General features: G+C 42.7%; 1 protein-coding gene across 1 annotated transcript in view; it reads left to right on the plus strand.

Moving 5' to 3' along the window:
* Positions 1-11,766, plus strand: part of CNTNAP2 (contactin associated protein 2) — a 1,413,967-nt gene that overhangs the window by 1,373,590 nt on the left and 28,611 nt on the right. The window contains exon 20 of the mRNA XM_040259921.1: positions 1,680-1,919. Coding sequence (XP_040115855.1) covers positions 1,680-1,919 — 240 coding nt within the window. The remainder of the gene's footprint in view (positions 1-1,679; positions 1,920-11,766) is intronic.

The following is an 11,766-nucleotide window of genomic DNA, read 5'->3' on the forward strand; positions in this document are numbered from 1 at the left end:
TCTTGCTTTTTCCATGATCCAGTGGATGTTGGCAATTTGATCTCTGGTTCCTCTGCCTTTTCTAAAACCAGCTTGAACATCAGGAAGTTCACAGTTCACATATTGTTGAAGCCTGACTTGGAGAATTTTGAGCATTACTTTACTAGCGTGTGAGATGAGTGCAGTTGTGCAGTAGTTTGAGCATTCTTTTGCATTGCCTTTCTTTGGGATTGGAATGAAAACTGACCTTTTCCAGTCCTGTGGCCACTGCTGAGTTTCCCAAATTTGCTGGCATACTGAGTGCTCTAACACCTTCCCAGGTGATGTTAATGGTGCTGGTCCAGGAACCACACTGATAAGAACCATGAAGTAGGAGGGTCTAGGACTCCTTCAACCCTCATTCTGCTTGGTAAGTTCTAGAATCCAAGGACATGGTCAAGAAGACACCTGCTTTTGCTTAACTGGTGTGATATGTGTGTATGTGAGTGCTTAGTCGCTCAGTCGTGTCCTACTCTTTATGCCCCCATGGACTGTAGGCAGCCAGGCTCCTCTGTCCGTGGAATTCTCCAGGCAATACTGGAGTGGGTTGCTATTCCCGTCTCTAGGGGATCTCTCTGACCCAGGTATCAAACCTGTGTCTCCTGCATTACAGGCAGATTCTTTACCATCTGAGCCGCCAGGGAAGCCCATGTAATTTATTTTTATTTGTTTCATTTGGCTACACCAGGTTTTAGTTGTGGCATGTGGGATCTAGTTCCCTGACCAGGGGTTGAATTGAAGCCCCCTGCATTGAGGTGCAGAGTCTTAGCCACTGAACCACCAGGGAAGTCCCAGTGTGTGTTTATATTAATTCAAACAGTACTTTGGAAATGCCCCCACCCAGACTCACCCCTGATTTGAATGTTAGTGTAGGAGAAGAGGCTGAACTTACAGGTTTAGGGGAGGTGATGATTCTTAAATGCATTTGTATGTTTGTGATTGAATTAGGAAACTTTCCTGACTCCCAAAACACCCTTCCCATGCTAGCTGGGATTCTGGAAGCCTCAGAATTCACAGAGGACTGGATTCTAAAGAGAGAAAATCCTGATTATAGGCTGTGTGTGTGTATTAGTCACTCAGTCGTGTCCAGCCGACTCTTCGCAACCCCAGGGACTGTAGCTCGCCAAACTCTGTCCATGGGATTCTCCAGGCAGGAACGCTAGAGTGGGTTACCATTCCCTTCTCCGGAATTATAGGCTATAGGAATCTTTTTTTTTTTTTTTTAAGAATTTTAAAGAAGAAAATAAGAGGCACAAAAGGAAACCTTAATTTACCAGGAGGTCTGAGAAGGATATATGAGAGTCACTTAAGCATCAGAAAAGAGGTGAAAAGTCAGTCAGAGCCAAGTGAGTGTTATTAGTTTCAGCAACATCTCAAGTAGCTCCAGCTACTTCCAAGGTAATTAGGAATGTATTTTATTTTAGCAAGTATAGTCTTAGCCTTCTTACCACGTTCTCCAGTGACAGAGAAGGTCCTTTTAACATGAAGTCTCCAGCCCTAAAGCCTTATCAAGTCATTAAAGTTTCATCTGAAAGAACATAGTATCTTAAACTGAAAGCCAAGAGTAAAATTTGGACACAAATGTTCAAAGACGAGAGTATAATACAGCTCTGATCTAGTGAGCGTACACGATCTTTACTTTCTCTTTCTTTCTCTTTTAGAAACAGGGAAGATCGACCAAGAGATCCACAAGTACAACACCCCGGGATTCACCGGCTGCCTCTCCAGAGTCCAGTTCAACCAAATCGCCCCTCTCAAGGCTGCCCTGAGGCAGACCAACGCCTCAGCTCACGTGCACGTCCAGGGCGAGCTGGTGGAATCCAACTGCGGGGCCTCCCCGCTCACACTGTCACCCATGTCGTCTGCCACCGACCCCTGGCACTTGGACCACCTGGATTCCGGTAAAGTCCAAAGCCCTGTCTTGGGTAGAATGCTTTATTTCTTAAGCCTCAGTTTTCTCATCTGTAAAATAGGGATTAATAACAGAACATTGCTGGTGACATAGCTGGGGGATTAAGGAAGTGAAGAAACATGTGAACATAGTGCTTAGCACTTCCAGGGCTCAAAGCGTACCACTGTATTCTTGCTCCGGGCCAGAAGTAAATAAGTTGAAGGGAAGGAATATTGTGTTATTGACTCTTCTGCATTTAAGTGAAATAATGAGATGCCTAAATGGATGTCTGCAACTGTCGGATGATCTGATCGAATCACTTCCTTGCTTCTGCCTTTGTGATTCAGCTGCCTTGCAGCCCCGCCATCCACATTCAAACATTAAAAGATTACCTGAAACTGTCAGGTTCCTCTCCCAACAGGGTATTTATACACACAACCCTGTAGCCTTCCAGGCTTTAGAGGTGTACGTAGGCTGAGAAAGCTCAGTGGGTTTTTACCACTTCTGCAGGTAATAATACTGGTCATTTGAAAGCACAGCACTAAAGTGAAGGGATGCAGCGGTCAGCTGCAAAATTAACTGGATGCGAATTCAGTGACCACAAGACCCTGAGTGATGGGGAGCCCGTGGGTCCCCCTCCTTGCCCTACCCAGATGGTCGGGCTGCTTGAGTAAGCACTCCAAGTCTCTGCTTTTTCACCCCTAAGATATGAAGTGGGCGAGATCTCTGAGACACCTCCAGACCTACTGATGAGTCTCTAAAGTGACTCACTTTGACTGACTGTGCTGATGCCCAAGACAGGAAGGGGCGAGGCAGGGGCGGGAGCCCTGGGGTCTGATACCGTCACTGCCTCTGCCCAGCAGGTGTCTAAACCTCGATCCTCAGTTTCCCCACGTCTGAAATGAAGACTTAACTTAGAGAATTCCTTGCAAGATGATGGATTTAAACACTTGGCAGAGCGAGCCATTGACATGGAGCAAACCAGACAGAAGTTTAGCTGCAATAACAGTAACAGAGTGGTTGCTATTATTGTATTAGACACAACTTGGTATGATGTGTGAACGTCCAGTCAAGCCTCTCTAGTCCTCCCCAACCCTAACTCCTGATTTGTAACAGCGCATCATGGAAACGTGTGTTTGATTGCTTATACATATTCCACCCCCAAACACAGTTATTTACCAGCTCCCAGGAATCTCTTGTCGTCATGAATTCTTGCCAGGATTTGCCTGCTACGTGCTGTAAAGCTTCGAAAAAAAGCCAGAATTGCCCCGTTGTCAGAACAGACAGACTAAACAGTCCTCTTTGTTCCTCACACATGGGTTTCAATACCATGGAGAGGGTGCTGTGTGCCAGGAGTACTTAAAAAGAATTCCCTTCTGCGAGTATTGCTAGGATGACACGGCGGCTGGCTTTTCCTCATGGGCTGGCTTGAACAAAGGAAAGCACTCCTGGTGCTAAAAGAAGAAAAGTAGTGAAGATATTAGGTGGGACAGGGCCTTCTCAGGGCTGCGGGGGACAGAGACTTCTCAGATTCTCGAAAATGCCCGGGTGGATGGAGACAAGGCCTACGCTGTGAAATGGGCAGGTTCCTATTGCTATTACAGCTTCTCACTGCTTGAGACCATCAGCACATGTGTGTGGTCTTGGTTGGCTGCCAAGAAACCAGTTTCAATGAGCCTCTAGACGCTCCTTTGGTCCAATGGGAGTTCATATTCATTCTTGCCTTAATTAGCAAACTATTTGCTGGATGATCTGTGAGATCCAGTCGTAAAGGCCAAAGTTTGAGCTGTTTGTTTTTCATGTTTATTTATTTGGCAGCACACGGGATCTTTAGCTGTGGCGTGTGGGAACTAGTTCCCTGACCAGGGATCAAACCTGGGCCCCCTGCATTGGGAATGCAGTCTTAGCCACTGGAACACCAGAGAAGTCCCAAGTTCATTTATTTTTTTAAAAATCATGCTTTATACATGACACTTTCCTTCTTCTGATTGATGTAGTAATATGTATAGGGAACATTTCAGTGTTCACATCAGAAGTCTATAACCCAGGTATTATGGTGGCCTGACCTATATAACATAAATTCCATTTGCAGAAATTTTCTGTTTGTACTTGGGCAGAAAGTTCTTACCTGGTGTTTACCATTTGCTATATCAGTCTCATCATCATAGTTTATTCCATAATTGGAATTCCAGATTAATTTCCATAATGTGTAAATGCTTATAAAGAAATGCGTGTCTCCGTCTCACAAACTTTATGAAAAGAACAGAAAACCACTTATGAGATATGACAGAAGGCTTATTTAGATGACTTTTTTTTCTTTCAGGTGAGTGGGAAAAAGAGAATAGGGGTCGGGAGCTGGACGGGGTGGCAGAGAAAGAAATAGATATAAGGGAAGATTATTTAATCAGACTCCAGAGGCTTAGTGTCTAGGAGGACAAACTTTTCCTCTACACATGTCTTCATAGAGAAACAGAAGGTTGGGGAGACCTCTGGAAAGAGCAAATGGGCTTCTAAAGGAAAAACAGGAGATAAAGTTTGTGATAATGTTTGTTCATGCCGACGTGAACGGTCTTTGTCCTTTTCAAGGCCATAAAACGCCCCCTGGAAAGGGTGGTTTTGGGTAGCTTTGGTCTTGGCCTCCTTCCTGGGACTTAAAAGCTCCCAGAAAAGATTTATGGTCTCATTCTATTTGTAGTCGGATATGGGAAGTTCCCAGAAGATTTCTTTCTGCATCTGTCAAATCCCAAATATCCTTGGCTTAAAATAATCTTCATACCAACTCTGGGGTTCTTAGTAGGTCCCCACATCAGCAATTGCAGCCTAGTTCTTGTGAGCCTAAGTTCATCACTCTGAATTCTGATTCCGGGGTTTTGCTTTTCTGGATAATCTTTCTTGTATGACTCAGGAGACTCGCTATCAGACATTCAGAAACAAACAACAGTGCATACACAAAGATGCCGTTTCTCGCTGTAAATCGCGTGTTACTTGAGGCTGTGCAGGTACAGGATGGGAAGAGCTCCTTAGTCCTGGTTTGACTAGAGGACATTTGGAAGGAGATCTGTGTGATCTGGTGCCTTGAAAAGTGTGGTCCTCACCAGCGGTAGGAGTACCACCTGGAAGACTGTTAGAAACGCAAAGCCCAGGCCCTTCCCCAGACCCGCTGAATCGGCGCCTACGTTTTAGCCGGATTCCCCGTAATTCATGCGTACAACAAAGTCAAAAGCGCTCACCTCTATCTCAAATGCATTTTTACATCACCTGGGGAGCTTTTAAAACGCCCGATTTCCAGGCGGCACCCCTGACCAATTAAATCAGATACTTTAGGGGTAAGATACAGATGGCCAGAGATGTGAAACTTCCCCCAGGTGATTCTAACGTGTAGCAAAATGGAGAATCACTCAATCACTAAATAAGAGAGCTTAATAATGGCCCCCTTGGCAAACCCTTCAAAGTGAGGTTACCAAAAGAAAAGAACAATGAATACCCAGAAACAAGTTTATGAAAAACAATGAAGCCTTCGGTGGTGAAATCCCAAACTGAAAGGCTACGGCAGTGAGCTTGCCAAAGATTGGGCTCCTCTGACCATTGCACAGGAAAGCTCATGGGGACTGAGTTTTTACCCGATACTTGAGGAAAACTAGTCTGCTTACTGGCAACTGGAAAAACACACTTGGAACAAACAAATTAGAAATCCATAGTGTGGGGTCAGACTCAAGGCCTCCCATGAAAATGCATCTTTATAGAAGGAGCTTCAGTTGGAGGAAGATGCCAAATTATTATTCAGTTTTTTAAAATCAGTTGCAAGCTTAATTTGGAAGGATATCGGGGGAGAAATGCTGCTTTAAAATGAAGTATGCGCATTTATTTTAAAATAAAGCATGCCCCTTGTTGTGAAGATATGGTGTCTGTGTCTTTAGTATTAAAGGGAACTTCATGACCAACTGGGGCTTCCCTGGTGGCTCAGATGGTAAAGAATCTGCCTGCAATGCAGGAGACCTGGGTTCGATCCCTGGAAAAAAGGAATGGCAACCCACTCCAGTATTTTTGCCTGGAGAATTCCATGGACAAAGCCTGGTGGGCTACAGTCCATGAGGCCCCAAATTGCTGGCTTCATGTAATAAGATTCTTGTTCTCTGGAACACTACTGACTGAGCTACTCCTTGCCTCTCTAACGCCTGGTAGGCTCTGTCACTGATTTTTAAAGTGAGGAACATGCACGGTTGGTCAGGCTGTGCACTGCACAACTACAAAGGAGGCCGTTTGCATTGTAGCCTGCGGCTCCTGGAGCAGTGTTACATGTTGGCCTTCATAGGCGCTCACCAGATCACTGTGGGAAGAAAGTGGGTATATCATCACGTGGCATAATATAAAGTTATTTCCTTTTCATCTCTTTTTCAGTCCTTCTAATCTTGTTAAAGAGACAGTCTCTATTTGGTTCTGGCATGCCTTTAACAGCTCTCTCACCCATGCTATTCACCCTTTAATAAAGAGCAGGCTTCTGTTTAGAGCCTTGACTGGCTGTATAAGTACTCAGTAGGGTTATAAAGTTTTATCACTGCATTTGTTTAAATAAGAAATCAGGTGAATTTAATGAGAATAAGTAAATAATAATTAGGTTTTACATGTATATGACAAAAAACATGATTCCCATGTGCATGGAGTTTGGCAAGCACTGGGTGGAATGTCAGGATGATCATAAACACAAGGCCTGGAGCTGTGAGAGTGCATTTTTTTATAGGGGGAAATGGTAAAATTATGTTGATTTCTTAAACCAATTCCATTCTATTAGAAACGACCAGTCAGTTCTTTTTCTGCCTAATTTTTTCCGCCTTTGGATAATAGGTACGGCCTGTTTCTAAACCACAGCATTCTGGTCCTTTCAGTTGCAAGGCAGAAAACGCAACCCCTGACCCTGAGTTCTGGTTCACTTACAGGTTGCAGAATCCCAGACAGTAGTGTGATTCAGCCCTCAGAACCATGAGCTCTGTTTTTTCTGTCAGATTCTTGCCTGGAGAATCTCAGGGATGGAGGAGCCTGGTGGGCTCCTGTCTATGGGGTCACAGAGTCGGACACGACTGAAATGACTTAGCAGCAGCAGCAGCAGATTCAGGAAAGCTTATTTCCTTGGAATGGCAAGAATTTGCCAGCAGTAAGATGACTACAGATGGCAATGCACGTCTGTAAAATATAAAAACAAAACAAAAAGAAAAAATAATCTGATGCCACAAATTTCTGCACTAAGGAACAACTCCAAACTGTATACCAGCTGTTTTATGAGGCATTGATAGTAAGTCTTAGGGTTGTATTTTTTTTTAATCACATTCATGATATTGAATACAGAATACATAGACCAAAGCCCACATCATAGGATTTTATTTAAACAGCATTAAGCCTGGCAAGGCCCTTTAAGATGTCATTTCATTTCCCTAGGAATCTTCCCATATGTTGCTGTCGTTCAGTTGCTAAGTCGTGTCCAACTCTGCGACCCCATGGGCTGCAGCATGCCAGGCTCCTCTGTCCTCCACTGTCTCCTGGAGTTTGCTCAAATTCATGTCCATTGTGTCGGTGATGCCTTCCAACCATTTCATCCTCTGCCGCCCGCTTCTCCTGCCCTCAGTCTTTCCCCGCATCAGGGTCTTCCAGTGAGTCAGTTGTTCGCATCAGGTGGCCAAAGTATTGGAGCTTCATTGAGCATAAAGTGTCTAGTATAAAGATTATTATAAGGAGTTACTGGAACCTTGAGTTTCTGGCTCCCCGCCTAAAGCTAACCTGCGTCTGATGCTGATTCCTGCTCTGGACCAGGAATTCTCACAGCCCCTCTGAGACGGAAGTGGGCAGAAGCACTGAGTAGAAAATAGTCCTCTGAGAACTGTCAGGAATTCAGGAATCCAGACCCAAACCTGTCCCATCGAGTCGCACGGGTTCACAGAGCAGTTGGAAAAGCCAGCTCTCTCAGCAGTGTGGCTCTCCAACCAGATAAATTGGGAACTGGTTGGAACATGGTACCTAGCAGCATTCAGTGGAACCACCGCCTGCCCCAGACAGATCTGGGATACACAGGCCGCCCCGGTACCGTGAACGAAGAACAAAGGTGTCCACTTGCCACATCAGACACTCCACCACTGAAAACAGAGCGTTTGGTTTCTAAAGACACCCCTTTCTCTCTTGCTATGGTTTTTAGTGACCTGGTTTCTTACCTATGTTCCAAATTATTTTTTGCCATCTGAAGATAAAATATTTTTATGTATTCACATGTGAAAGAATTATGATGAACATTTAAAAACTGCATGTATCTATTCAGTTTCCATCATAATTACAAGCTGGTAGTGGTTTTCTTTACCACCTGCAAGCACTTAAAATAATCTTTCCAGCTCTTATGTTTATATCTTAATTATTTCTAAGCAGATCCCTTTTTTCCTCCTGATGCTAAGATTGCATGATTAATTTGTTTAATCTCTGATACCTAATTGCTTATTATCTTTTGTGTCTTTTGTTCTCTTCAGTGACTGACACACACATTTATTCAGGTCCAGAAAACAATTATCATCTCTTCTGATGTGTGCGTTTCCTGCAAATGATCCAAATTCTGCTTTTCTGTAAAGCGCCAAGCACATTTATATAGCTTGTCAAATAAAATATTAGTTACGGATTTTTTTGATCTAATGCTTATTTAAGTTACCATCTTTTATTTCCATATAAATAGCTTTATACATATTATTTTATTGAGTCAAGGGATGTATTTTTAATTTTGATTGTATTACAAATCACCCTCCAGTGACATAATACCTCCAATTCAAGAAGATATGAGTGTCTTTTTCCCTACACCCTCATCAACACAGTACATCATAATCTTCTAAATCTTGCTATACTATGTTCGAAAAGTGGTTTTGTTGTCTTAATTTGGGTTTCATTAATCATGAGTGAGATTAAGTATCTTTGTTCATAAGTCATTTGTATGTATTTTTCCCTGAACTGCCTGTTGATATTCCTTGACCAAAGAATTATTTGTATATTCATATTGTTTCCCTTTGGTCTGTTGGTCATTTATTGACTCATAAGAATTTTTATATATTAGGTAAATTGACATTTTACTACATGTTTCAATGATTTCCCAGTTTGGTATCTACTTTTTTAATTTATGAGCTTTTCCCTCCATGTAAAAAAAAAACCCTCTAAATTTTGTCTGATGAAAGATGAAGTGTTTCCTGGGTTTTGTATAATGCCTTCTCCATTTAGAAATATTTTTTAAATCATTCCTTTTTTTCTAATAATTCTATATTTCATCCATAAACTATACATAGTTACTGCATTTGAAATTTATTTGGGTGGTAAGAATAAGATAGGAACCCAGCTTTATTTTTCTCTGCTCATCCTCTGGCCAGTCAGTAGTTCCAGCACTATTGGTTGGAGCGTCATCAACCAATTTTCCCTGATGTTTATTATATTCAGAATTGCCCTTTATATTTAAGTCTGCTTCTGGCCTCTCTGATTTGTTGCACTAATCTGACTCTTCCTGAGATAGTAGCAAGCTGTGGTGATGATTGAGCTTTTATAATAGCATTTAATTTCTCATAGAGCTAATTTCCCTTTTACTCTCTTTTTTTCAGAATGTTCCTGTCCTTGAACATTGCTTTTCCCAAGTAATTTTAGTGTTCCAATCATTTTATTGGCATTACCTAGAGATTTTATGGGGGTTGAATTTTATGTATAAGTTAATTGCAGAGTAATTGACACCTACACAAATAACGTTTTCCTGTTCAGCAACGGAATGTCTTTCCACTTAACATGTGTCTTCCTTTTACATTATACAAAATTTGTATGAAGACAGCCTTAAAATACTTCCTGATAAGTTAATTTCTAACTAGTTCCTCTGTTTTGGCAAAGTGCAAAATCCAAAAGTTATCTGAGAAAAAGACAGCTAATTTAGCACCTGGTTATATCAGCAAACTCTTTCACCGCAAACCTAACAAGTGTTTAATTGAATACAGTTGGGAAAAGGTGTGTGCCCAGTAGGACCAAGAACCTGAGTGGGCTGTCTTGGTTTTCTGCCCAAGTACAGACACATCTGATATGCACATACCTTTAGGCTTTTTATATGTGGATGATACCTTGAGGATTCCTGTTTTGATAAGTGTCTCACTGGGGCTAGGTGTTAAATAGTTATCTAATGCCACGTTAATGTCTTTTAGGGATAACCATGCTCTTTTTCTTCTGTTGATAGATTTTAAAACAGTGAGCCATGCGTTTATTCCTAGCGTTAACCACCTTTAGTCATGGTAAAGCGTTCTCTCAAGGTATAATTAAAGCCATTTTACTAAAACATTTTTTTTCTTTTTTTTTTAAAGCTATTATTTTTGGATGCTCTGGGTCTTTGTTGCTTTGCACAGGTTTTCTCTAGTTGCGGCGAGCAAGGGCCACTTTCCATTGCGGTGCACGGGCTTCTCATTACAGTGGCTTCTTGTGCAGTGATGGCGCACGGGCTCTGTGGCATCCAGGCTGCAGTAGTTCCGGCTCATGGGCCCTAGAGCGCAAGGGCTGCCGCAGTCGTGGCTCAGGGGCTCAGTTGCTCTGCAGCATGTGCGATCTTCCCAGACTGGGGACAGAACCCATGTCCCCTGCGTTGGGAACATGGAATCTTAGCCACTGGACCACCAAGGAAGTCTAGCTTTGTTTTTTTACAAAAGTAATTCTTGGATAAGATGGGATTGTAGCATCCTTTTATTTTGGGGGAGTGCAAGTTGGGTTTTTATACTTAGGCCAACTTGATAAAAAGACAGTCGAAGGGGCCACCCAGCAAGGAATATGGGAGGCCCCCAGGAGAGCAATCCCAGTCAGACCAGGAAGGAGCCTGGGACCTCAGTCCCCCAACCTCAAAGGTCACATTCTAGCAACATCAAGAGTGAGCTTGGAAGCACATTTTCCCCCAGGGCTTCCAGATGGGAATTCAGGCCTGCCCACACCTTGACTTAAGACTCTGGGATACTCAGTCCTGGCCATGGAGGGACTTTCTCCATCACTCTCAAACCAGTGGAGTAACTCCAAGAAGCCCCCCTCCAAACTTGAACGTGCTTACACTCACCTGGGGAGATGAACGAATGCAGATTCAGCAGGTCAGAGGCGGGACCTGAAATGCTGCCACTCTCACAACCTCCTAGGTGATGCTGATGCTGCTGGTTCATGCACCACACTCTGTGTATTGCAAAGATAGAAATAGCCCTGGAGCCCTTCCCACCTGTACTTTGTAAGTTGAGTGAGCTTCAGCTGTAAAACCACTGGAGCTGACTGTTTTCTTGCGTGTGTGTGTGTGTGTGTGTGTGTGTGTGTGTGTGTGTGCAGAGCTCCTTAGCAACTCTCTCAACTTCTTTTATGATCATTGGTCTAATTAGAGTCTCTTTCTCATCTATTATAATCTCTGTTCTTTACATTTTTCTAGAAATTTATGCACATAATCCAAGTTTTCCAATTCACTTCCTCAGAGTTGAACAGAATACATTTTCATAATAATTTCCATTCTCTCCCTAGAAAATTTCTATACATGTATTTTTATATTGTAAGGTGAGATTTTTCCCTTTTTTCTCAGATTATCTGACAGATTTTTTTTTTTTCCCAAACGACCAACTCTGGATTTATTAGTTCTATCATTTTTCTGTTTTCTTTTGCCACTTGCTTTTATCCTGACTTCTTTACATTTGTATTTGCTGCTCTTGATGTCATTTGGATATTTCTTTATTGCCCTTTTTGACTTGTGTGTAACATCCTCCTTCAGAGGAACATGAACCAAAGTTAGCAAATCTAAGCTCTACGACCCTTGCCTCCCACACCGCACACGCCGGATGCAGAGGAACATGAACCAAAGT

The sequence above is a fragment of the Oryx dammah genome, unplaced genomic scaffold, assembly GCF_014754425.2.
Source record: "Oryx dammah isolate SB20612 unplaced genomic scaffold, SCBI_Odam_1.1 HiC_scaffold_18, whole genome shotgun sequence".
Classification (NCBI taxonomy): Eukaryota; Metazoa; Chordata; class Mammalia; order Artiodactyla; family Bovidae; genus Oryx; species Oryx dammah.